The sequence below is a fragment of the Rattus norvegicus genome, chromosome 6, assembly GCF_036323735.1.
Source record: "Rattus norvegicus strain BN/NHsdMcwi chromosome 6, GRCr8, whole genome shotgun sequence".
Taxonomy (NCBI): domain Eukaryota; kingdom Metazoa; phylum Chordata; class Mammalia; order Rodentia; family Muridae; genus Rattus; species Rattus norvegicus.
This window is the reverse complement of record NC_086024.1, coordinates 96,948,993-96,976,733: the sequence shown is the minus strand read 5'-3', so window position 1 is coordinate 96,976,733 and position 27,741 is coordinate 96,948,993. Positions and strand designations below refer to the sequence as shown.

At 45.0% G+C, this 27,741-nt stretch overlaps 1 protein-coding gene across 1 annotated transcript; it reads right to left on the bottom strand.

Moving 5' to 3' along the window:
- Positions 1–10,888: 10,888 nt before the first annotated feature.
- Positions 10,889–15,995, bottom strand: LOC134479287 (uncharacterized). Its single transcript, XM_063262719.1, is given in 3 exon segments — positions 10,889–14,286; positions 14,289–15,251; positions 15,363–15,995. Coding segments are annotated over 3 exon segments (4,011 nt in total). The 5' UTR covers positions 15,987–15,995; the 3' UTR covers positions 10,889–11,862.
- Positions 15,996–27,741: the final 11,746 nt, after the last annotated feature.

Here is a 27,741-nt window from a genome sequence, read left to right as displayed (position 1 = left end):
AACTGGAGACCGAACCCAGGGCCTTGTGCTTGCTAGGCAAGTGCTCTACCACTGAGCTAAATCCCCAATCCTCCCTCTTGTTCTTTCTTGGGAAGTCCCTGACCCAGTGTCTTTTTTTTCTTTGCATTAGGCACACTGATCTTTAGCCAGGAATTCTCTACTGTTGCCAGGTACTGTCTTCCTAGGTTCCCTAACTACTGTGGCCAGTATATGTTCCTCTCCCGTCTTTTATCTCTCTTTAGCTCTCTAGCTTCCTCTTCTTTTTGTCTCTTTTAGCGTCCTGCTTTTATTTTTTTTTACCTTCTTTTCTCTTTCTCTTTCTCTTTGTTTAACCTTACTTTCTCTGTAACTTATACTAACTCTCAGCAACTTAGCTTAACCCTTCAAATTTCTGTAACTTTTTCTTCATATCTTTTCCTTACTTAGCCAGATTGGTGGGGCATTTTCCAGCCCCTAGGAGACCCACCCTTGGAGCCTGGGGGCAGACCTGGCACTCCCTACCTTTAGGCGTATTGAAGTCAACAGGCAGAAGTGAAGGCCTTCCAGTCGTGTCTGGAACATTCTTTCTGGCCTCCAGTAGGATTCCGTCTTTCCTCAGTGGTAAAGAAGACCTCTAACAGTTACTAACAAGCATCTCAAATGGGATGGTGAGAAAACAAGAGAATCTTGTGAAGAGGGCAAACAGCATTTAGTCACACAGCTAAACCAGGAGGCTCTCTTGGGACAAAAGCCATTGTACAAATAAGCACAAGCTTTGTCTATGAAACAGAAAGGCGAGCAGAGAGGCAGCAGATCTGTTATCGATTATCTCTCTAGACTTAGATTTTCCCTCAAGGAGTATCTCTCTTCAGTGTCAGCTCCGTGGCTTTGCCTCTCAAGAGAACCAGCCTCCAAATGACACTAGGCTTCTAGTAACAACTAATAACAAAAGGATGGAGAGATGGTTAGAACCTGGTTGCTAGATGCCAGGTGGCTGACAAAAGAATCGTAATCAGTTCACCTGGGGCTATCAGGACCTCAGTAGCAGCCCTTTACCAAACTGTCTCACTGGGTTAAAGGCCCATGGAAAAGAAAACATTAATCCTGACCTTGGCCACCGCCAAAGCCTGAATTCTAAATCTTGACTGGCAAAACAAAACAAAGTTCTTTACAGTTTGTTGTAGATTCTTTAAAACTATTTTAGGGGCTCTTTTTGTCCCCCAACCTGGGGCATTTTGACCACAGGGGCAGGAACTGGCTGCTGTGGGAATAGGATCAAAGGCACTCTCCATGTTAATGATGACCTACGAGAAAAGTAATTTAATGCTGGAGTCTGACTCCTCCCTTGGAATAAGGCCAGCAGATAAGGCAGGCTTCCTTAAAGAACTTCTCTTAATGAGCTCTCTCCTTCTGTGAGCAAATGTCAGAAATTCCTTTCTTGTTCTCGTTTTCCTTAGAGTCCTCTCCCACCTCGCTCTCAGCCTTTTCAGATGGTTCCTCCTGTAGCATTTCTAATGTAGCCTGTCCCTTTAAGGTTCTTTGCTCCCAAGCAAAATTTAAATCTTTCCCAGTTCATCACAGCTGGCTGCGAGCACAAGCACAGATAAAACACTATGTTTTAAAAATTAACTTTGGCTATCAACCAACACACCGCCACTAGAGCGGGGTCCACAAAATTAAGTTTCTTACTCACTAAGCATTAAGGGGACCAAGTAAAACTCTTCGACGAACAAAGCAAACAGTTTCATGATTTCAAACACAGTCGTCGGTCCAAGATTTTAAACACAGTTGTCAGTCCAAATTCAAACACGAAACAAAAGTCAAAAAGACACTCGACAATATCACAGAAAAACGAACCAGAGAAACAGGACCAAAACAAAGCATCCTATAACCAGTTTCCACAGATGCCTGGTACCTTCAGTACCTGGCCCAAACTGCAGCTTAACCTTAGCTGCTTCTGGGATACCAAACACAGAAACAGAACACAAACAACAGACACCAACACGTCCAGAAAACCACAGTCAGGTCACAAAGAAGACAAACAATTCCAACAGTCAAACAAGTAACAAACAGACGCGCCACACGGCTTCAGTACCAAACTGAAACCAAAAATTCAGACGGAGTCAGCGAGGGTCTTGGATCCTCTACTCCAATAAAATTCAGACAGAGTCATCAAGGGTGCGGATTCCTCCGAAAATGGACGGAGGTGCCACGGATCCGGATCGCTCTCTCCTCCAACCACCCTTGGAACGTCTTTCAGGGCTGCGGGGGAGAAGTCCGAGCTCATCAGCTCCTTCTCTGGCCTGCCCAGATAGTCCCCAGATCTGAGCCTATTGAGCGATTGTTCACAGGACAAGACACAACAGACAAGACAAACGCCGGCCGGCTTACCTCCTGGTGGGTGGTCGGTGATCTCTGGGTGGAGGATCTCCAAATCCCGGATGAGCCCCCATAATGAAAGACCCCCGGAGAGGACCTTTCCCTCAGGAGGAGTCCCAAGCGCCCAATGACCGAGCCGAGTCCACTCGGATGCAATCAGCAAGAGGGTTTATTGGAAAACCCAGGTACACTGCAGGCACACAGTCTCTTCGGAGGACTTGCGCGCCCAACAGCTCCAGCATGGGGCTTTTATAGGGATTGGGGAAGCAGAAGCAGATGCATAGTTACGGGGATTGGTGGATTCAAACGAGGCACATAGACATGTTCACATATGATTGGCTATTTCACATGATGAGGTAATAAGGTATAGCTACACACATTGGCAGGTTTGGGGCGTCCTGAATGTCGGGGGCTGGGGGCTTATCTCTTCCTGCCAGGTGGCCTGTGAGTCAGATCTGGTACTCCTGGTCTGTTCTGCATTCCTTTCCTTTTATGGTCTGTTAGTTCTAGCGGCAGGGCGGGGCTGCCTGTACTTGCTTTTCACAGTGTTTAGTCCTGAGGTTGTGAATTTTGAAACATACTCTTTTAACTTCATATTTTTAAACCTTAAATCTGTATAATTTTCCTTTCACCATAACTGGCTGAAAGAAAACAGGAAAACAGGTCTATAGCACTCCTAACACACAGGCCTATAGGACAGTCTAGCCACTGTCAGAAATAGCAGAAAAAAGTAACACCAGAGACAATCTGATGGCGAGAAGCAAGCACAGGAACCCAAGTAACAGAAACCAAGTCTATATGGCATCATCAGAGCCCAATTCTCCCACGAAAGCAAACACTGAATATCCAAACAAACTAGAAAAGCAAGATCTAGGTTTTAAATCACATTTGATCATAATGATGGAGGACTTTAAGAAAGACATAAGGAACTCCCTTAGAGAAATATCCCCGCCAGCGGGGACCCAGTTATTCATGGGGGTCAAGGGGGACCCATACCTGTGGGAGAACAGGCGAGAAAGAGGAGCGAGACCAAGCAGTATCCTTGTCAAGGTCTCTTTATTGAGAGGAGTGTACATCATTTAAAGCCCTGAAACAGGAAGTAAAGCTTAGGGTGTCGGGGAGAGAACTGGGAAGTGCCCAAGGACATAAGGTGAATCTCTAAACTGCAAGATAGTCTTCTTAGACAATGAGGAAACAGTCTTCTGAGAACCTGTTCTTTGAAAAGGTCAAGCCCTTCTCAGGAATCTGCTCAGGGCAGGGCTCTAGCTTTGCCTTTGTCTGGTCTTTGACATCTCTGCCTTTCTTAAACTATCAGTGGGAGGAAGGTATGGGCTATGTGCATCCACAACCAGCACCTGGTCAGTGAAGCCCGGTGTCTTAAGCTACACAGGTTGCCCCCACGTCTGGCACTCTCACTTAAGTTCCATTATTTCCGCCAGGGTGGAAGTAGTGGTCTGAGATAGATCAGACATGCCTCACAGAGTGCCCCGCTCAGCCATGGTGGTGAGCCACTCTTGCAGTTAGGACTGCACCCCAATGGCTAGGAACAATCTTATGCTTTAATACACTGTTCTGGGCTATGCATGTGTGTTTTGTGAGAGTGGGAAACCCAGATCATGGACCTGTGCTAATCCCGTCTTGGGTTATGTCACAGCGTTGAGGTGTGTGCCTGGTATGTGGCACCATAATATTCCCGTCATTGACGCTTCCACCAGCAACTGATTTTTCAGCCTGAATTATAGGCTGTATTTAAGGTAGATAAGTTGAGGCCAGCCGAGGGCGACCCCAGGGGAGTATCACACTCCCCGGTTGTCTCAGCCTCCTCACAATGGAGTCGGTGGTAATGGACTGAGACCTGCTTGGTAGCTGAGTCCACCTGGGCCTAGATAAAATCAGTTAACTTTCTGAGCACCCATGGACCAAGGGAGACAAGTAGCAGGAGTCCTATAAAGGGACCCAGGATACTGGGTAGAAGAGTGGTGAGCAGGGGAGAGGCGGAAAACCAGTTTTTATACCAGGCTTCACTCTTTTTCTCTTTGTCTCTTTTGTAGACTTTCTCTAAATTTTGTAGGCTGTTGTCTGCTAATCCTGTCTTATCAGCATAAAAGCAACACTCCTCCTTGAGGGCCGCACAGAGCCCTCCCGGTTGGAGAAAGAGAAGATCTAATCCCCTTCTATTTTGTAGAACAACCTTAGTCAAGGAAGTGACTGAAACTTTAAGATAGGTTATTCCTTGTTGAAGCTCACTTATGTCCCTGTCTATGGCGGCACTGAGCTGATGATAAGTCTGTTGGGAGGTGATCAGGGAGGCAACCCCAGTTCCTGTCCCCACAGCTGACAGGCCTAGGAGTACTGCAAGAGTCACAGCAGTGATGGGTTCTCTCTTTGTATGCGGGGAAGTGCCTCTTTCCCAGAATTGCAGGAACTCAAGATTGGGCCAGGGAACTTGTGCAGCGATGATAGAGTTGGCAGACACCACATCTCTGGCACCATTAAGAATCACCCAGGTATAGTTGAAGATCTGGTGAGGTGATGTAGCAAGGGCAGACATGATGATGCTTCCAGGGATCCAGATGTAGGGGAACATGGTCAGCATGGTCTGTAATTAAGCATAGTTAGACTTTTCCTCAGGGTTGTCCCCTGGGTGGGTTAAAGACCTTAACAAGGCTCTTGGGTAGCCAACGGGCGCCCCCAGTCTTTGAATCATAAATGCAAGCTGATCCATGTCCCCAAATGTGGACTGGATCAGGGCCATATCATTGGGATGTTAATGGGTCCTTCCATAGGACTGGTGCATAATCATAAGAATTATGGGGTTGCCATAGTCAGTCTGCTGCAGTTTTTCCATCCTTGTCCATGACAAGGTAGTTAAGGACAAAGAGTGCATGATTTATAAATTTTTGTGATTACCGGGGAGGGGGAACAATATTCCCCCATTTGACTGTAATTTATGGATCATATTTTTAAGGGTTTGGTGAGCTCTTTCAACTATACCCTGTCCTTGAGGATTATAAGGAATCCCCGTGACATGTTTAATTCTGAGTTGGGAACAAATGTCTTTAAAATTAGAACTAGTACATCTAGGTCCATTATCTGTTTTAACAATCTTAGGTTGAGGTAAAACTGTGAGGCAAGTCAGAACATGACTTATAACATGTTTGGTGGCCTCCCCTGTCTGCAGGGATGTATAGATAAAGCTGCTAAGGGTATCAATGGTGACAGGAATATATTTTAATTTACCAAAGGAGGGAAGATGGGTGACATCCATTTGCCAGAGCTCTCCAGGAACCAGCACACGGGGGTTGACCCCTAGGTGGGGGTCAGGCAGTAGGGTCATAGAGCCTTTTCAATTACGGACTATTTAGTGAGCTTGTTCATGGTTGATCTTATATTTAATCCTAAGGGTTTGTGCATTAAGGTGATATAAGTCATGTGCTTTTTGTGCAAGTGTAAGGGGCGTAGAGAAGGCCCCCTGGGCCAAGGCCATGAGCCGGGTGAGGTGATCAACGGCATCATTACCATTGGCTAAGGGGCCTGGCAATCCAGTATGTGCTCGGATGTGTCCCACAAAAAAGGGGAAGAACACCTCTGAATATACTTTTGTAAGGTGGTAAACAGGGGGGCAGCATTGATGGTAGGGCGAATATAGGATACTGTTTCTAACCGGGGGATAGAAAAGGCAAGATATGAGCTATCTGTATATAGGTTAAAGGGTGCATCTGGCAGTACACAAAATACTGAGGGGATAGCTTGAAGCTCTACCAGCTGAGCAGAATCTAAAGGGGTAGAGAACTGTTGTATTTGACCATCAATAGAAAATGCGGCTTATCTATTAGAGGAGCCATCTGTGAAGACAAGGTGGACTCCTGACATAGGGTGATCACGTGTTACCTTTGGAAAGACCACTGGGACTGTAATTTTGTGAAAAAACTGTATCAACTTATCTGAGGGTAATGATTATCTATCTTACCCTGAAAGGCAATGCAGCTAATTGTCCATTCGTCTACATGTTGACTGAGCCAAGAAACCTAGGAGGGGCTATAGGGTAAGATTAAAGCATTGGGGTCCCTTCCGAAGAGCTTATGGGACTGTTCTCTTCCAAGACGTATGATTCGTGCCACCAGCAAAGGATAGGTGGGAAGGTACCTAGTTGAGGAGGTGGGTAAATGTATCCAGTAAAGAGGATATTGTTGCCAAAAAACTGCTGTTGGGGAAAAGGAGGTAGGAAGGACATCATTGGAAAATGTCGAGAATACCAGTGAAAAATCACAAGGAGAAACTCCCTGTTTCTCCTGATTGTTCTCAAAGATTTTAATCTAACTTATGGTCAACTAGTTCTTGAGAGAGAGTGGCCAAGCCGGCTGATGTAATTACCCACTCTATATAGCCCTAGGAGAGGTTTCCTGGAACATACAATTCTGGGGCCTAACCAGTTTTTTCCTTCTACTCTAAACTTTGTGTCTAGGGCAAGTTTAAAACTTTTACCTTTCATTCCACCCTTCTTCTAGTGGCTAGTTCTAATCATAGAACTAAATTAAAATATGATATTGCTGACGTAACATCAAAATCTGAACAGAACTTACTCTTTTTCTAATGAAGGTAACTAGCTTATTTAACACACGTGGACCTATAACCAGAGATAGAAGCAAAATTAAGAAGGGTCCCATAAGGGAAGATATCAGAGTAGTCATTCAAGGAGATTCTACTAAACCAGCTCTCAAACCATCCCTGATGGTTCTCTGTCTCTCTGTCTTTTGTCCAACCTTTTTCTAAGTTTACTCATGGAGTCTTTAATTACTCCTGAATGGTCTACATAGAAGCAACATTCTTCTTTTAGTATAGCACACCGACCTCCTTTTTTAAGGAATATCAGGTCTAATATTCTCTTATTCTGAAGGACTACCTCTGACAGGGAGGTTAGGGATTCTTGGTGGTCAGCTAAAAAGTCTTTTTTACACTTTTTATATCTAAGTCAATGGTAGTTCTGAATTTTCCATAAGCCATTGTTGCAGGGCAACAGCAGATGTCCTTGTAGCTGCACTTGCAGCACCTAGACTCATCCTTAAGGTAACCCTAAGTAATTCTCACCTTTCTTTTGTGTCTTACTAAGTCTTTAGCATCAGGATTCCAATCTGGACACTATCTGAACCTATACATCAAGGTCATGACTGTCTTTTAGAACTTCTAAACTTATACAGGGTGTGACCCCTGAGGCACAGTCCCAAGAAGTGTTAGGAGTACTAACATATGAAATGTTACATCATTTGCAATAGAAATCAAGCCTATCCCCACACCTATTGCGATGGAACCCAGGGCAAACATGAAATTCTTGTTTCTAAAGCACACTCCTCAAGTGAGCATTATAGATTTCCTGTAATAGCTACTGACAAGCATCTCAAGTGGGATGGTGCGAAAACAAGAAGAGAGTCCATAAAACAGAGGTCCACCAAAAAGGACAAAAGCATTCAGTCACACAGAAAGACAATCCAAAGATTGACAGACAAAAAGGAAAGTGCACACAAAACCAAAAAGCAAGTGGCCACTGCAAGATTGCCACAAAACCGAACTGATTCAGATGGGAGCTTCCATGAGCTCACCAAAGACAGATGAAGGGGAGCGGATTCCACATCACTCCTCCTTCCCAACCACAATCTTCCCATTATCAAAGTCACAAGTAACACAAAACAAAGACCTAAGACACACAGACAAAGACCATTCTGGAAATACAGATGGCCGGGAGGGCGGGTCTTTTCTCCAATCCAGGAGAATCACTGAATCCTCACCAGCACCCAGAAGGGAATCTCCCAGTCGTCCCTGGCTTCTTTCACCTCCTGGGACATCTCCCAGGGAAGCGGAATCAGTGAGCTCCTGGCACATCTACCGCTCACACTCGAGTCTCTCCTGAGATACAAGCCTCCCTCTTAGCTCGAGATGGGAGCAAATACAAAACCAGAACTCTAGAACTCACGAGCAGATACAGACCCAGAGTAACAAATACAGACCCAGAGTTTAGCTGGCACAAAACACAAAGACACAAAGACACAGACGCTATCTCCTGAATCTGAACTGCCTCGGATCCTTTTTCTTACAATAAGTCATTTAAACACTTTCCAACCTTGTCCCATCTATAGGAGCTAATTTTTGGTCCTTCAATAATAAACCAAGGACAAGTTTCTGACACAAAGACAAAAAAAATTTAATGAGATCCTCTTTCTTAATTCTTACTCCACTTTCCCTGAGAGAAGCCTTAAGGTATTTGATAAAGACTGCTTCCTTAGGCAATTTTTTTGCCCATTCTCAATTGAGAGAAAACTCTTACCTGCTACGTCTTTCTCTCATGAGCGGTGAGAGTGAGCAGCCATGAACACCAGATCGGCGCAGCTACATTCCTTTTATCCGCATCGGTTTCTGGACAAAAACCTGGGTTCCTCAACTTATTTTTCTGCCTGGTGAGGGCTCGCACATGGAGCCGTGAAAGAGTGTACCCCTAAACGGGGAGCCGCGTCTCTCACTCCAATCGTGGGGTGAGGTGCCCCAGGAATCACGAGTGGCCAGTCTTGATGTAACAGCACGAGGTAGCTTTATTAGGGGGATCCCGGGTTGATACGTATCCCACACAGGAGTCAGAGGAATCGACCTCGAGCTCCCAAACTCAGGAGTTTATATAGGGGAGGTAAGGGGTATTCACGCGGTTACACATGATTGGTCAATTCAAATGGTGCACAGTTACTTTCGGCGCGAAATTACATCAGCAAGGTGTACGTGCTCTCTAGGAGCTCGGCAGCGCGGGTAGGGTGGCTTATCTCACTCAGGGGGATGACACACTTCTGGGGAGTGAAGGGAGGGAAGGGGGTGGCTATGGATGGTCAATGTCCTTGGGGCTGATAGCTGGTCCGGCAGGTCCTATCTCTAACACCCTCTCAGGCACATCCTAACTCTTTGAAATTTTAATTCTTCATTCCCCACTTCCTTTTGGGAGTAGTTATAATCTTAGGACTACATAATAGGCCCAGCATTTAGGGGCTTCTCACTTCGCACAGCCTGATATTGTTGTCTTAGCATAAGAACATGTACGGCACTAATCCGTTCTTTGACAAAGGTTATGAGACGATTGATGATGCAGGGCCCTAAAGTGAACAGGAGGAGCAGAATCACCAAGGGACCTGCTAAGGCTGACAACAGGGTGGTGAGCCATGGGGACTTATTGAACCAGTTCTGAAACCAGTTATCAGTGGCCTCTCATTCCCGTCGTCTCTTATCTAACCTCTCTCTAAGTTTAGCCATGGAGTCTTTAATAGTCCCTGAATGATCAATGTAAAAGCAACATTCTTCCCTCAGAGCAGCACACAGTCCTCCTTCCTTCAGGAACAATAAATCTAACCCTCTTCTGTTCTGAAGCACTACTTCTGACAAGGAGGTGAGGGATTCTTCTAAATGACTAATGGATTTTTCTAGGGCTTCAATACCTTCGGAGATAGCAGAATTCAAAGCTGTCAGGCCCTGCTGTAGTTGTTGGGGTCCGATGATTAAGGCAGCAGACCCGGTGCCTACTCCAGCAGCCACCCCCAAGCCTAGGAGTACAGCCACAGTCAAAGAGATAGGTTCTCTTTTGATTCTAGGGGTAGGTTCATACAAAGACAGAAATTCTCCTGGAGAATGATAAGAGATTCTTGGGACCAGCTGGACCATTACACAGTAGTCTGAAATGTTATTGATCACTGAATCAGCCAGGCAGGGAGTGAGGCCGGAACTACAGGTCCACCAATACCCTGGGGGAGGAATTAGATAGGAAGTCGTGCTGGAGGGGGTGCTGATAGGGAAAACATGGTGACATAGATGGCTATGGGTGGAAGGTACCTTACTTACGCAGGTCCCTGCTCCTGATACTTCAGTCAAGGTTAACCTGGGCTTGTTGGTGTGGAGGCAGGCTTCTGGGTTTGTTTCTTTTGTAAAATTAGCGTAGGTTGCTATTCCTTCATAGTAAGGGGGGCTCGTCGAAAGGCAGAGCCAACATTCTGTAGTCAAGTTAGGGTTAGATTGGTTCAAAGCCTGGAAAGTCCCCTGGATCAACTTAAACATACGTTCTTGGGCACTGGGTAAGTGGGGGGCCAGATAGTCTGATGCGGTTGTATCCCCAGTGGGCCCAAAAGCCTCAGAGTGTGTAAATGTCACAGGTTTTAGCGTAGTAGTAACTTTAGGTCTGGCTCTAGTGGGAAGTCTCTGGTCCTTGAGGACGGGGTTAGGACCCATAGCTTTGGGGCTAACAGGCTCTACCTTGAGTCTAATATCTAGCAGGATTCCAGGGTCTTGCCCAGCCATGTAGAGACGCAGCCCCCAGCGTCAGCCCTCGAGCCAGCCTATGGTATACTTTCTCCCTATTTCAGTGAAGGTAATGTTAAGGGTGGCGACCTTGTTCTTAGCCCACTTGACATCTAAGGAACCCCAAGTAGACGTGGGATTCCAATCTGTCTGCCCGGTAGTCTCACAGCCCCAATAATAGCAGAAAAAATATGATTTGTCTCCACACTTCCACATATCAGATCTAAGGGGCCTGTTCTTTGGGCAAGCATAGAAGGGAGTCTTAGTTAGTTCTGTCCTAGCCCCAGGAGTCCGACAGCTGGCATCGGTTTCGGGAGTGGAGCGCGAGCGGCTCCTTGTCCTCCGAACCATGGGGAGGTGTACATGTGTGGTGAGAAATCTAGCATGTCATTTACCTCGTCAGGGACCAGATGCTCTAAGCCCCACCCTGGTGCCCCCACAGCCAGCTTACACCAGGACGGGTACAGCGGTGGCCACCAGGTTCAGAGTGGATGTTTACCGGTGACGGACCACACCAGGTCTCCGGTTGAAGAGAAAACCTGCCAAGTTAGTTGCTGGGGAGAATGTGGATCCTTATTCGATGTCCCCACCCGGGACGAGACGGCGGCGAAGGCGAAGCTTAAGAGGGTGAGGAGTCCTTTCCACAGTCCATTCATCTTCAGGAGTCTTGGGAGCTCTTTTGGCATGCGATGCGTGGATCCAGGCGGCTATTCCGTCAACCTTTATAGTGGTTGGGGTGGTGAGTAGAACCGAGTAGGGTCCTTTCCAGTGAGGTTCAAGGTTGCCGGCTCGATGACGTCTGACCAGAACCAGATCTCCAACCTGGAATCCGTGGGGGATCTCGGGGCTCTCCGTCCGGTAGGTCTCCTTCAGCAAGTACCACACCTGGCGCCTGACAATCTCAAGAGCCCTGAGGCAGGTGAGGAGGGGTTGAGAAAGAGGAGGGTCAGGATCGTGTACTCCCCCAACTTCACCTATAGGGGGCGGACTGCCCCATAAGATCTCATACGGTGTCAGCTTAAACCTCCCAGGAGTGTTCCGAGCACGGAACAGGGCGAAGGGAAGGAGGGCTGTCCAATCTTTCCCGCCGGTCTCCGAGGCCAATTTAGTTAAGGTCTCTTTTAGGGTCCTATTCATTCTTTCTACCTGTCCTGAGCTCTGGGGTCTGTAAGCACAATGTAATTTTCAATTAATCCCCAGTTGACTGGCCAGCCCCTGACTTACCTGGGCAACAAAAGCAGGTCCGTTGTCAGACCTGATTACCTTGGGGAGTCCAAACCGCGGAAAGATCTCTTCCAATATCTTCTTAGCCACCACTTGAGCTGTTTCTGAGCGGGTAGGGAATGCTTCCACCCAGCCTGAGAAGGTGTCTATGAACACTAATAGATATTTATTACCATATCTGGCTGGAGTTATTTCTGTAAAGTCAATTTCCCAATGAGCCCCCGGCCTATCTCCCCTGAGCCTTTTGCCATGGAGAGACGGGGGTCTATTGGAGTTGACAAGGGCACATGCTTGACAACTCTGTACAACTTCTTGGACTATGTCTGGCAGTCTCTGGACGTGGTATTCAGAGGACTTCACGAGCTCTATCAGTTTTCTCGTACCTAAGTGGGTCAGACGATGGAGATTAGTAATGAACTCACGTCCTTGCTGGTCTGGAAGAACTTGTTTACCGTCTGTTGTCTCCGCCACACCATAGGGAGAGAAGCCTTGGATCCAGTCTGAACGGTGAAACTCTTCTAATTCTTCTGGGGAATATTGAAAACTGGAGTCTCTCAGGTTTGGGCGGAGCTCTTTACCTACTACCAGCAGGATCACAGCCCCGAGTGCAGCCTGTTTGGCAGTGGCGTTTGCCATATGGTTGCCCTTTGCCACAGCATCCTGTCCCCTCTGGTGCCCGGGACAGTGAATGATGGCCACCTTTCTTGGGAGGTGTACAGCCTCTAGGAGGCTGAGGATCTCGTCTTTATTTTTGACCTCTTTTCCTGTGGATGTCAAGAGTCCTCTCTGCCGGTAGACGGCCCTGTGTACATGGGCAGTGGCAAAGGCGTAGCGGCTGTCAGTATAGATGTTAATATTTTTTCCTTCAGCCAGTCTCAATGCCTGAGTGAGGGCTATTAATTCTGCCTTCTGGGCTGAGGTGCCTTCCGGTAGTCCACTGGACCAAATAGTCTTTTTCCCATCTACCACTGCCGCTCCAGCCCTTCTTTTTCCTTCCACCAGAAAACTGCTGCCATCTGCATACCAAGAAGTTGCCTCAGGAAGCAACGTGGCTGGGTTCAGAATGACGGGGGGCCCAAACAAGACCCTATCATTTAATAGGAGGCTCTGGTAGTGAGTCAGGCGGGCATTGGTTATCCACCTGTCAGGGGGCTGTCGGATGACGCTCTCTAAGGCTTGTGGGGCTATGATTGTTACTGGCTGGCCTAATGTTAGTTTATCAGAGTCTTTTACCAGAATGGCTACCACCGCGATGATCTTGAGACAGGACGGCCAGCCACTAGCCACTGGGTCCAGTTTCTTAGAGAGGTATGCCACGGGCTGCTTCCAAGGGCCCAAGGTCTGGGTCAGCACTCCCTTCGCCACCCCTGCCTTCTCGTCCACAAACAACGTAAAAGGTTTGGTTAAGTCTGGTAGGACCAGAGCGGGTGCGGTCAATAAGGCCTGTTTGATGGCATCAAAAGCCGCTTGGTGCTCAGACCTCCATTGGAACTCAGTCTCTGACCTGGTCAAAGAGTGGAGTGGGGCAGCCAGTGCAGCGAACCCAGGAATCCATAGTCGGCAGAACCCGGCTGTGCCTAGGAATTCTCTTACCTGTTGAGGCGTTTGAGGTGTTGGTATCTGGAGCACAGTCTCCTTCCGGGCCTCGGTGAGCCACCGTTTTCCATCTCGGAGGATGTAGCCCAGGTAGGTCACTTCGGTGCGACACAACTGTGCCTTCTTTGCTGACGCCCGGTATCCCAAACGACCTAAATCTGCTAGTAATTGTTGAGTTCCTTTTTGGCACTCACCTTGGGTTTCAGCCCCCAGAAGTAAATCATCAACATATTGAAGAAGAGTCAGGTGTGGGTTATTGGTCCTGAAAATTGTCAGGTCCCGATGTAGGGCCTCATCAAAGAGGGTAGGTGAATTCTTGAATCCCTGTGGCAGTCTGGTCCAGGTCAATTGTCCAGAATGTCCCGTCTCTGGATCCTTCCATTCGAAGGCAAACAGGTGTTGGCTGTTGGGATGTAATCTCAGGCTTAAGAAAGCATCTTTGAGATCCAAGACAGTATACCATATCCTCTCTGGTGGCAGAGTGCTGAGGAGGGTGTAAGGATTAGGCACTATGGGGTGTACATCTTCTATTCGTTTATTAACTTCCCTCAGGTCCTGAACGGGTCGGTAATCTTGTGTTCCCAGCTTTTTTACTGGGAGTAGTGGGGTGTTCCAGGGGGATCGGCATGGGGTTAAGATGCCCAGCTGTAAAAACTTGTTTATGTGGGGCCGGATGCCCTCTCTTGCCTCCTTGCTCATAGGATACTGGCGTACGCTGATAGGGGTGGCACCCAACTTGACTATGATTACTATGGGAGGTACTTGGGAGGCCATCCCAACCCCCCCCCCCCCGTCTCTGCCCAGGCTTCAGAGAACCTTGAAAGCCACCATTGTGGGTTGTCCATTTTGTTACCTTTTTCATGTATGCGATATTCGTCAGCCAGTTTAAAGGTTAAAGTCCATACCGGCCTGGAGAACTGGATTTCGGCATTCATCTTGGTCAACAGATCTCTTCCGAACAAGGGGGTGGGGCATTCAGGAATTATTAGAAAAGAATGTGATACTCGACCGGCCCCTAGGTTAACGCGGCGGGCTGTTGTCCATTTGTGTATTTTCGTGCCGGTTGCCCCCACTACTATACTAGTCTTGTTTGTGAGTTTCCCCATAGGATGTTGTAGAACTGAGAACTGTGCCCCCGTATCAACCAGAAAATCCACGGGGGTTCCCTCCACATCTAAAGTTACCCTAGGCTCGGGGAGGGAATACGAGCCCCGACTGCCCTGGTCATCTTCATTCCTTAGGGCCAGGGTCTTAGGACCCCGAATCTTTTCCTTCTGGTTTGGGCAGTCCCTGGCCCAATGTCCTTTCCTCCTGCAGAGGCGACATTGGTCTCTGTCCGTTCTTTTCCAGTCCGGTGTGCTCCAGTCATTTCGATGGCGTGGGTTGCCCAGGTTCCCTGTCTTCCTTCCTACACTTCTGTTCCCTTCAGGTACTACTGCGGCCAGTATACGAGTCAAATTCTGGTCCCTACGTCTATCTCTCTCATCTTCCCTCTCTTCCCTTTCTTTCTTCTCTCTCTCTCTCTTCTCTTCCTCCGTCTCTCTCTTATGGTACACTTTCTCTGCCTCCTTAACTAAGTCTCTTACTGTAAGGTCTTGTAAGCCTTCCAATCTCTGTAACTTACGCTTTATGTCTGGGTAGGACTGACCTATAAAGGACATAGCTACTGCTGCCTGTTGCCCCTCTGACGTAGGGTCAAAGGGGGTGTATCTCCGGTACGCCTCTAGAAGTCTCTCTAAAAACAAAGAGGGGGGCTGGGGATTTAGCTCAGTGGTAGAGCGCTTACCTAGGAAGCGCAAGGCCCTGGGTTCGGTCCCCAGCTCCGAAAAAAAGAACCAAAAAAAAAAAAAAAACAAAGAGGGGGCCTCTGTGGGTCCCTGGAGCACCTCTCTTACCTTGGCCAAATTGGTGGGGCGACGAGCTGCCCCCTTGAGACCTGCCACCAGAGCCCGGCGGTATGTGGACAGCCGCTCCCTACCTTCAGCTGTGTTGTAGTCCCAAGGGGGGCAGTCGAGGGGAAAAGCAGCATCAATGAGGTTGGGCATCTGGGTAGGGGTCCCATCTGGCCCTGGGACATGCTTCCGAGCTTCAAGGATGATCCACTCCTTCTCCTCAGTGGTGAAAAGAACCTGTAAAAGCTGTTGACAGTCATCCCACGTGGGCTGATGGGAGAACATCAGAGACTCTATGAGGTTAGTTAAACTAGAAGGATTCTCAGAGAAGGAATCATGGTTAGTTTTCCAGTTATAAAGATCTGCAGAAGAAAAAGGCCAATACTGCAAGGGTTGTAGATCAGGGGGATCGACAGGGGGGCCATAAACTCGGAGCGGGAAGGTGGGGTCAAGGGGGGGGTCCCTCTGGGCTGGCCCCTTGGCGGCTTCTGGTTTCGGCGGCGGGGCCTTCCGATCTATCAATGTCATGTCGATAAGGGGGTGGTGCATTGGGTGCCGAGGGTGTGGGCTCATCCTCTTCAAGGGGACCCTCGACATCAGGGTAAATTCTAGGGACCGTTTTCTTCTCCATCCGGGACTCCTGTGCTACCCGTATGTGGGAGGATGAAGAGGGGGTTGGCCGGGACCAGGACCTCAGCCACGAGGGAGGATCGGAGGCTAGATTCTCCCATACTATGATATAAGAGACCTGGTCTGGATGAGATCCGCGCCCCTGCTGAAAAACAATTCTTCTAACAGATGAAATAATTGCCTGGTCTAGGGTGCCCTCTGGCGGCCAGCCCACTCCGAATTTCAGCCACTCAGAGGAGCAGTAAGTTTGCCACCGTCCCTTCTTCACTGTCAAAGACAAATTCTGGGCTCTTGTCTTAACCTCTGACCAATGATTCAATATTTTACTCAATGGAGTGGACATGGGCTGTCCCATGGTAAAGAAGAAAAAGAACTAAACCAAAAAATGAAATTACAAAAAGGAAGAACAGTGCGTGTATGCACACACGCCCGCGCTTGGACTTGAATATCCAGCCAAACGCGATCTCGGATGGCGTTGGATCTTGAATCCACTGTCTGGGTAGGAGAAGCTCTCCGTCTCCTTGATTATGAAAAGTCACAGTCGGATCTCTTTGACTGCCAGTTGCCGGGTCCTCCCGACAAGGGCTGGCTCGCGGAACGTCTCTCACTCGTCCCAGAACCTGCGCGATTGGGGCGTCCCCCTGTGCACTTTCTAAAAAGGAAAAAAGAAAGAAAAAGACTCTTCGGAGTAGGAATCCTTCCTCTACTCACAGGCGCCTATTCGGGGTGGGGAGCCTTCTTCTGCCCAGACAGTGCACTCTCAAGCTAGCTTTCTACGGGGTGGGAATCCTTCTTCTACCCGTGCACAGGGCAGGAATCCTTCTTCTGCCCAGACAGTGCACCAAGACCTTAAACTGGTACCGAAAAACACAGACTACAAGACTTAATTCACACACACTCACACACACACAGTGGCCGCTTTCCAGCACTCACACTAACGTACCTCCAAGTGGCATTCGGGGTTCCGGGGGGGGTCACGCTCCGATCCCGGACGAGCCCCCAAATGAAAGAGCGTACCCCTAAACGGGGAGCCACGTCTTTCACTCCAATTGTGGGGTGAGGTGCCCCCAGGAATCACGAGTGGCCAGTCTTGATGTAACAGCACGAGGTAACTTTATTAGGGGGATCCTGGGTCGACACGTATCTCACACAGGAGACAGAGGAATCAACCTCGAGCTCCCAAACTCAGGGGTTTATATAGGGGAGGTAAGGGGCATTCTCGAGGTTACACATGATTGGTCAATTCAAATGGTGCACAGTTACTTTCGGCGTGAAATTACATCAGCAAGGTGTACGTGCTCTCTAGCAGCTCGGCAGCGCGGGTAGGGTGGCTTATCTCACTCAGGGGGATGACACACTTCTGGGGAGTGAAGGGAGGGGAGGGGGTGGCTATGGATGGTCAATGTCCTTGGGGCTGATAGCTGGTCCGGCAGGTCCTATCTCTAACACCCTCTCAGGCATGTGCTAACTCTTTGAAATTTTAATTCTTCAGCCGCACATGTGGAGCCACTTGCTCCCGCCAGTGGGGACCCATTTATTTGTGGGGGTCAAGGGGGATCCATACCTGCTGGAGAAAGGGCAAGAAAGAGGAGCGAGACCAAGCAGTGTCCTTTTCAATGTCTGTTTATTGAGAAGAGTGTACATCATTTAAAGCCCTGAAGCAGAAACTAAAGCTTAGGGTGGCCGGGAGAGAACTGGGAAGTGCCCAAGGACATAAGGCGAATCTCTAAACTGCAAGATAGTCTTCTTAGACAATGAGGCAACAGTCTTCTGGGAACATCTTCTTTGAAAAGGTCTAGCCCTTCTCAGGAATCTTCTCAGGGCAGTGCTCTAGCTTTGCCTAGTCTGGCAGGCAGTTCAGTCCCCGACAGAGAAATGCAGGAAAACATAAATAAACAAGTAGCCTATAGAGAGGAATTACAAAAAAATCCCTGAAAGAATTACAGGAAAACACAATCAAACAGGTGAAGCAATTAAAAATGGAAATATAAGCAATAAAGAAGGCACAAAGGGAGACAACCCTGGATATAGAAAACCAAAGGAAGAGACAAGGAACTGTAGATACAAGCATCACCAACAGAATACAAGAGATAGAAGAGAGAAACTCAGGAGCAGAAAATTCCATAGAAATTATCGACACAACAGTGAAAGATAATGTAAAATCGGAAAAGCTACTGGCCCAAAACATACAGGAAATCCAGGACACAATGAGAAGATCAAACATAAGGATAATAGGTATAAAAGAGAGTGAAGATTCCAGCTCAAAGGACCAGTACATATCTTCAACAAAATCATAGAAGAAAACTTCCCTAACCTAAAGAAAGAGATGCCCATAAACATACAAGAAGCCTACAGAACTCCAAATAGATTGGACCAGAAAAGAAACTCCTCCTGCACATAATAGTCAAAACAAGAAATGCACAAAACAAAGAAAAATAGTAAAAGCAGTAAGGGAAAAACGTCAAGTAACATATAAAGGCAGACCTATCAGAATTACACCAGACTTATCACCAGAGACTACAAAAGCCAAATGATCCTGGACAGATGTCATACAGACCCAGCGAGAACACAAATGCCAGCCCAGGTTACTGTATCCTGCAAAACTCTCAATTAACATAGATGGAGAAACAAGATATTCCATGACAACACCAAATTTACACAGTATCTTTCTCCAAATCCAGCCCTATAAAGAATAATAAATGGTAAAGACCAACACACGGAGGCAAGCTACACCCTAGAAAAAGCATGAAACTAATTGTTTTGCAACAAAAGAAAAAGAAGACAAGCACATAAAAATAATCTCATATCCAAACAGGAATATAACAGGAAGCAACAATCACTATTCCTTAATATTTTCAACATCAATGGACTCAATTTCCCAATTAAAAGACACAGATTAACAAACTGGATATGAATGAGGACCCAATATTTTGCTGCCTACAGGTAATACACCTCAAGGACAAGGACAAACATTACCTCAAAGTAAAAGGCTGGAAAACAACTTTCCAAGCAAATGGTCTGAAGAAGCAAGCTGGAGTAGAAATTCAAATATAGAATAAAATTGATTTTCAACTAAAAGTCATCAAAAAAGATAAGGAAGGACACTTCATATTCATCAAAGGAAAAATCCCACCAAGATGAACTCTCAATCCTAAATATCTATGCTCGAAATACAAGGGCACCTACAGACATAAAAGAAACCTTACCAAAGTTCAAACCACACATTGCACATCACACAATATTAGTAGGAGATTTCAACACTCCACTCTCATCAATGGACAGATTATGGAAACAGAAACTAAACAGAGACATAGACAGACTAAGAGAAGTCATGAACCAAATGGACTTAACAGATATTTATAGAACTTTCTATCCTAAAACAAACAGATATACCTTCTTCTCACCAACTCATGGTACTTTCTCCAAAATTGACCATATAATTGGTCATAAAACAAGCCTCAACAGATACAGAAACATAGAAATAATCCCATGTGTCCTATCAGACAACCACGATCTAAGGCTGGTTTTCAATAACAATAAGGAAAGAATGCCCACATATACCTGGAAGTTGAACAATGCTCTACTCAATGATAATCTGGTCAAAAAAGAAATAAAGAAAGAAACTAAAGACTTCTTAGAATTTAATGAAAATGGAGGTACAACATACCCAAACTTATGGGACACAATGAAAGCTGTGCTAAGAGGAAAACTCATAGTTCTGAGTGCCTGCAGAAAGAAACAGGAGAGAGCATATATAAGCAGCTTGACAGCCCACCTAAAAGCTCTAGAACAAAAAGAAGCAAATATACCCAGGAGGAGTAGAAGGCAGGAAATAATCAAACTCAGAGCTGAAATCAACCAAGTAGAAGCAGAAAGTACTATAGAAAGAATCAACAGAAACAAAAGCTGGTTCTTTGAGAAAATCAACAAGATAGAGAAACCCTTAGCCAGACTAGCCAGAGGACACAGAGAGTGTTTCCAAATTAACAAAATCAGAAATGAAAAGTATGACATAACAACAGAAACAGAGGAAATTGAAAAAATCATCAGATCCTACCACAAAAGCCTATATTCAACAAAATTTGAGAATCTAGAGGAAATGGACAATTTTCTAGTCAGATACCAGGTACTGAAATTAAATCAGGAACAGATAAACCATTTAAACAACCCCATAACTCCTAAAGAAATAGAAGCAGTCATTCAAAGTTTCCCAATCAAAAAGAGCCCAGGTCCACATGAGTTCAGTGTAGAATTCTGTCAGACCTTCACAGAAGACATCATACCAATACTATCCAAACTATTCCACAAAATTGAAACAGATGAAGCGCTACCGAATTCCTTCTATGAAGCCACAATTACTCTTATACCTAAACCACACAAAGGCCCAACGAAGAAAGAGAACTTCAGAACCAATTTCCTTAATGAATATCGACGCAAATATACTCAATAAAATTCTTGCAAACGGAATCCAAGAGCACATCAAAATAGTCATCCAATATGATCAAGTAGGCTTCATGCCAGGTATGCAGGTATGGCTTAATATACGGAAAACCATCAACGTAATCCACTATATAAACAAACTGAAAGATAAAAACCGCATGATCATTTCATTAGATGCTGAGAAAGCATTTGAGAAAATTCAACATCCCTTCATGATCAAAGTCCTGGAAAGAACAGGAATTTAAGGCCCATACCTAAACATAGCAAAAGCCATATACGGCAAACCAGTAGCTAGTGTTAAACTAAATGGAGAGAAACTTGAAGCAATCCCACTAAAATCAGGGACTAGACAAAGTTGCCCATTCTCTCCCTACTTATTCAACATAGTTCTTGAAGTCCACGCCAGAGCAATCAAACACCAAAAGGAGATCAAAGGGATACAGATTGGAAAGGAAGAAGTCAAAATATCACTATTTGCAGATGATATGATAGTATATTTAATTGATCCCAAAAGTTCCACCAGAAAACTACTAAACCTGATAAACACCTTCAGCAAAGTCGCTGGGTACAAAAATTAACTCAAATAAATCAGTATCCTTCCTCTACACTAAAGAGAAGCAAGCTGAGAAACTAGGGAAATGACACCCTTCATAATAGTACCAAACAATATAAAATAACTCAGTGTGACTTTGACCAATCAAGTGAAAGATCTGTATGATAAGAACTTCAAGCCTCTGAAGAAAGAAATTGAAGATCTCAGAAGATGGAAAGACCTCCCATGCTCATGAATTGGTAGGATTAATGTAGTAATGGCCATTTTACCAAAAGCGATCTACAGATTCAATGCAATCTCCATCAAAATTCCAATCTAATTCTTCATAGAATTAGACAGAACAATTTGCAAATTCATCTGGAATAACAAAAAACCCAGGATAGCTGACAACTATCCTCAACAATAAAAGGACTTCCGGGAGAATCACTATCCCTGAACTCAAGCAGTATTACAGAGCAATAGTGATAAAAACTGTATGGTATTGGTATAGAGACAGGCAGATAGACCAGTGGAATAGAATTGAAGTCCCAGAAATGAACGCACACACCTATGGTCACTTGATTTTTGACAAAGGTGCCAAAACCATCCAATGGAAAAAAGATCGTATTTTCAGCAATTGGTGCTGGTTCAACTGGAGATCATCATGTAGAAGAATACAGATTGATCCATTCTTATCGCCCTGTACAAAGATTAAGTCCAAGTGGATCAACGACCTCCACATCAAACCAGATACACTCATACTAATAGAAGAAAAAGTGGGGAATCATTTTGAACACATGGGCACTGGTGAAAACTTCCTGAACAAAACATCAATGGCTTATGCTCTAAGAACAAGCACCTACAAATGGCATCTCATAAAACTACAAAGCTTCTGTAAGGCAAAGGACACTGTTGTTAGGAAAAAACAGCAAACAACACATTGGGGAAAGATCTTTACCAATCCTACAACTGATAGAGGGCTTATATCCAAAATATACAAGGAACTCATGAAGTTAGACTGCAGGGAGACAAATAACCCTATTAGAAATGGGATTCAGGGGTAAACAAAGAATTCATAGCTGAGGAATGCTGAATGGCTGAGAAGCACCTAAAGAAATGTTCAACATTTTTAGTCATAAGGGAAATGCGAATCAAACCAACCCTGAGATTCCACCTCATACCAGTCAGATAAGGCTAAGATAAAAAACTCAGGTGACAGCAGATGCTGACTAGGTTGTGGAGAAAGAGGAACACTCCTCCATTGTTGGTGCGATTGGAAACTGGTACAACCATTCTGGAAATCAGTCTGGAGGTTCCTCATAAAATTGGGTATTGCACTACCTGAGGTTCCAGCTATACCTCTCTTGGGCATATATCCAAAAGATGCCATAACATATAACAAAGACACATGCCCCACTATGTTTCTAGCAGCCTTATTTAAAACAGCCAGAAGCTGGAAAGAACCCAGATACCCTTCAACAGAAGAATGGATACAGAAAATGCGGTACATCTACACAGTGGAATACTGCTTAGCTATCAAAAACAATGACTTCATGAAATTCATAGGCAAATGGATGAAACTAGAAAATATCATCCTGAGTGAGGTATCCCAATCACAGAAAAACACAAGTTATGCAGTCATCGATAAGCGAATATTAGCCCAAATCCTCGAATTGCCCTAAATGCATAGAACACATCAAACTCAAGAAGGATGACCAAAACACAGATGCTTCACTCCTTCTTTAAAAGGGGAATAAGAATACCCTTGGGAGGGGATAGGGAGGTACAATTTAGAACAGAGACTGATGGAAAGCACATTCGGAGCCTGCCGCACATGTGGCCCATACATATACAGCCACTGAACTAGATAAGATGGATGAAGCTAAGAAGTGCAGGCTGACAGGACCTGGATGTATGTCTCTCCTAAGAGAAACAGCCAGAATACAGCAAATACATAGGAGAATGCCAGCAGAAATCCATGGAACTGAGAACGGGACCCCCTTTGAAGGATTCAGAGAAAGGACTGAAAGAGCTTGAGGGGCTTGAGACCCCATATGAACAACAAAGCCAAGCAACCAGAGCTTCTAGGAACTAAGCCACTACCCCAAGACTATACATGGACTGACCCTGGGCTCCAACTGCATACGTAGTAATGAATAACCTAGTAAGGGCATCAGTTGAAGGGAAAACCCTTGGTCTTGCCAAGAATGAACCCCCAGTGAATGGAATTGTTGGGGGGGTGGTAATGCGGGGAGAAATGGGGAGGGGACCACCCATTTAGATGCAAAGTGGGAGGGGTTAGGGGGATGTTGGCCTGGAAATGGGGAAAGGGAATTATAAATGAAATGTAAATAAGAAATACCCAATTTAATAAAGATGGAGAAAAAAGATAAATAACTCTGATAAAGAAGAATCTTCCAAAGCAACGTTTTCATTCCATACCATAGTAAAGGGCAGGCTCTTCATGGCAGCAGTGGCTTAGGAGGCTTACAGGAGGTCCAGGAATCTTTGTAGGACGAAGTGGTCAATGAGATGCACTGAGGAACAAGGATCTCCAAGTTTCATCAGAGCAACTGCAGCCCCTTTACTTCTGGATGTCAACTGTACCCAGCTCTTTCTGACAGTGCTTTCAGACAGGTTGCAGCTCCAGTCGACAGTGATGGAGCACATTGAAATGGGTTAGTTTGCTGGTCAACATTGCGATGTTGTGAGTATTGTCGTTGATTATGGTAAAGGAATCAGGACATTCAGGTTTTGTAACATAGTGCCCAAAGTTCTTATCTAGAGTGAACAATACAGAAGCAGGTCTGAGGTCTCCCAAACATCGCTGCTGAAAGTTTTAAATGTTAACTTTATTTTTTTTTTTACCTTTTATTTATTCGGAGGTGGTTTAGGGAAGGAATGTGCCAGTGGGTATATGTAGAGGAGTCTGTTTCCTTTTTCCACCATGTGGATCCCAGGGACCAAACTCAGACTGTCAGGCTTAGTGGCAAGTGTCCTTCCCTGAAGCCACTTTATCACACCTGAGTCTAACTTTCAAGCAGCACAGCGATCATAGATGTAACATGAAGATAAACTATGCAAACCACTTTGTTTAAATCAGTTGCAGCCATGCTTTGTGCTCTGGTTTTTGTCTATTATTATTGTTGTTGTTGTTGTTATATAATTATTTTTGCTGTAGCTATATTATCATTATCATTATTATTATTATTATCAGTATCTTGGCACTGTTGGTATTCAGTGTTACAACCTAACATATATTCTTTTTAATCTATCCTACCATAAGATTATTTCTTCAAATCATTTCTTTGTGCCTCACCACATTCATAATAATCCTTATTCATTTTGTCTTTATGCCAGATATTGAAATTATGGGTGGGGTGTGTGTGTGTGTGTGTGTGTGTGTGTGTGTGTTGTGCTAGGATGGATAAAAAGAAAGGAAAGGAATAAGGTTTAACAATGAACTGAAAGCAATACTTTTTATATTGACATAGCATGATGCTATATTCTTTGGCTTCAATTCTAATTTTGTCCCTTTCACTTAATAGATACTTCAGGGAATGCTTAGCATCTAGTACTTAAATATTGTCTAAATTTCCTTCTCTCTCTCTCTCTCTCTCTCTCTCTCTCTCTCTCTCTCTCTCTCTCTGTGTGTGTGTGTGTGTGTGTGTGTGTGTGTGTGTGTGTGTGTGCTTGGCATCTAGTACTTAAATATTGTCTTAAATTTCAGTGTGTGCGTATATGTATACACTCGTGTGTGTGTGTGTGTTTATATGTTTGTGCATACAGTCATATGCGGTTGTGTGTTATGGGTGTAGCAAGCTTTCTCTGTGTAGCTCTGGATGTCCTGGAACTTGTAGACCAGGCGGCTTCACACTCATAAAGATCCACTATCCTTTGCCTCCCAAGTGCTGGGATGAAAGGTGTGTGCCACCATATATGACTAACAAATTATTAACAATCGTCATGATTTATGGTACATTAAATGACAGACATTAACTGTTCTAGATACCTCTATCTTTAAAACATATGTGCCCATTTATTTTACATAAATATGTAAGATCCACAATTAAAAAAGAAATCTTAAGAGCCTGTTATTCTTTCAGTATATCCAGGAAATAAAACCAAGCCACTGACTTTCCCTAACCAAGGACAGGTTCAATCTAAGAAAAAGCTTAGGACTTACACACCTCCCTGATGTGAATATAAGTACTTTCTGACAGTCCCTGGCATGTCCTCCAGAAAGAGGTCTACACTCCCTAAACTAAAACCCAAAGGTATTCCTTGGCATCACATGTGTCCATTCTGAGGCCTTTAACATCATTCTAAAGATTCCTGATGCCTTCTAATGTAGCTTAAACAACCCTAGCATCAACCAACAAGCAAAACAAAAAAGAAAACCCCTACCAGTCTAAGAAATCAAAACTGTTGGCTCGGCTTTTTCAGATTCGCCCTTTTAAGTTCTCACACAGATAACCCTGAACCTCTGCTGGGATCTGATGCTCTGGTTACCCTTATTCCTCCTTCCTACCCTAAATTTCTCATCCCACTCCAAATTTTTCCTCCCAGCCTGAAAAACCCCCGGAATGGGGAGACTCTCATTCAAGTCTCAGGATAATGCGACCCCTCATGAACTCACATAAGATTGTCCTTGCTGTAATAATACAATGTTTATTGATAGGAACCAGTGAACTAGAGTCAAGACTTGTATCCCAATTAGGCGCAGAGGAGTCGACCCCGAGGGGCTGGAAAAGGGGTATAAAGGAAAAAAACCACAGAAACCACAATGTAATGGAGTAGGGATGGCGTCATTGGAAAATGTCAAGAACACGAGTGAAAAATCACAAGGAAAAACTCCCTGTTTCTCAAGATTGTTTAACTTTCTGATCTGCCAGTTCCTGGGAGAAGCTTCCTGTTTCTCAAAGATTGTTCTTTAAGATTTTAATCTAACTTTATGGTCAGCTAGTTCCTGGGAGAGAGTTGCTGAACCAGCTGGTGTAATTCTTCTGCTCTAAACTTTTGTTTAGGGGGGCAACCTTAAAGTTTCTACCTTTCATTCCCCACTTCTTCTAGTGGCTACTTCTAATCATAGAACTAAATTTCAATATCCTTATAATATTGATTATTTTGACTTTGTAAAACATGATATTGCTGACGAAACATCAAAATCTGAGCAGCACTCACTCTTTCTCTAATGAAGGTAACTAGTTTTATAACACACATAGACATATAATCAGAAGCAGAAGCAAAATTAAGAAGGGTCCCATAAGGGAAGAAATCAGAGTACTTATCCAAGGAGATCTATGAAACCAGTTCTTGAACCATCTCTGATGTGCTTCTCTGTCTCTCTGTCCTTTGTCTAACCTTTTTCTAAGCTTACTCATGGAGTCTTTAATTACTCCTGAATGGTCTACTTAAAAACAACACTTTTCTGAGAGCAGTGCATAATACTCCATCTTTTAAGAATAAAACAACCCCAGAATGGTCTAGGTAGAAACATTTTTTTTCTAGTGTAGCACACAGACCCTCTTTTTAAAGGAATATCAGGTCTAATTTTCTCTTATTCTAAAGAACTACCTCTGAGAGCATGGTTGGGGTTTCTTGGTCTTTTTTTTTTAAACTCTTTTTTATATGTAAGTCAATGGCAGCCCTGAATTCTCTATAAACCTTGTGTTGTAGGGCAGCAGCAGATGTCCTTGTAGCTGCCCTTGCAGTACCTAAACTCAGCACTAAGATAATTGCCAGAGTAATTTTCAACTCTCCTTTGTGTCTTACTAAGTCTTTAGCATCAGGATTCCAATCTGGACACTATCTGAATCTACACACAAAAGTCATGTCTGCCTTTAGGTACTTCTAAACTTATACAGGTTGTGATCCCTGAGGCACAGTTCCAAGAAGAGTTAGGAATACTAACATATGCAATGCTACATCATTCACAATAGAAATCAAGCCTACCCCCACACCTGCGATTGGGGGACCTATTTCGATGGAACCAAGGGGAACCAAAATTCTTGTTTTCTAAAGCACACTCTTCAAATTAGCATTACAGTTATCCTATCAGTCACATCTCTGATGTATCCACTTATCTGACGTGCAAGTCCAGGGAGCTTCTTGAATATCTGAGTGTCCCTTTACTTCCCAGCTTTCAGCCCCAACAGCTAGTGTGCGGCTGGTGAGGGCTGAGACTTGATGGCTGTCAGGATGGTCAACAGCACCAAGTATGGTTCTTTCCAGCGAGGCTTGAGTGTCTGGGCTTGCTGTTGTCGTATGTAGCCGAGTCTCCAACCTGGAACTGGTGAGATGTCTCAGGGGTCCCCCGGGGCATAGGCTGCTGTCAGCTGGGACCACATTTCTTTCTGTATCACCTGTAGGTCTTTTAGCCTGGCATATAAATCATTATTACTAAGACTTGTCTCCATGGTCAACTTGGTCAAGCTCTCTTTTAGAGTTTTATTTATTTACTCTATCTGTCCTGAACTTTGAGGTCTGTAGATACAATGTAATTTTTAATTGACCTCTAAATACTTGGCCACACCCGGGTTTACCTTGGCAACGAAAGCAGGGTCGTTTTCTGACCTGATTACCTTGGGCACTCCAAACCAGGGGAAGATTTCTTTCAGTATCTTCTTGATGACTATTGAGGCCATCTCTTGCTTGGTGGGGAAAGCTTCTATCTACTCCTGAAAAGGTATCTACAAGCACTAGAAGATACTTGTAACCATATTTTCCTAGTTTTTCTCAGTGAAGTTC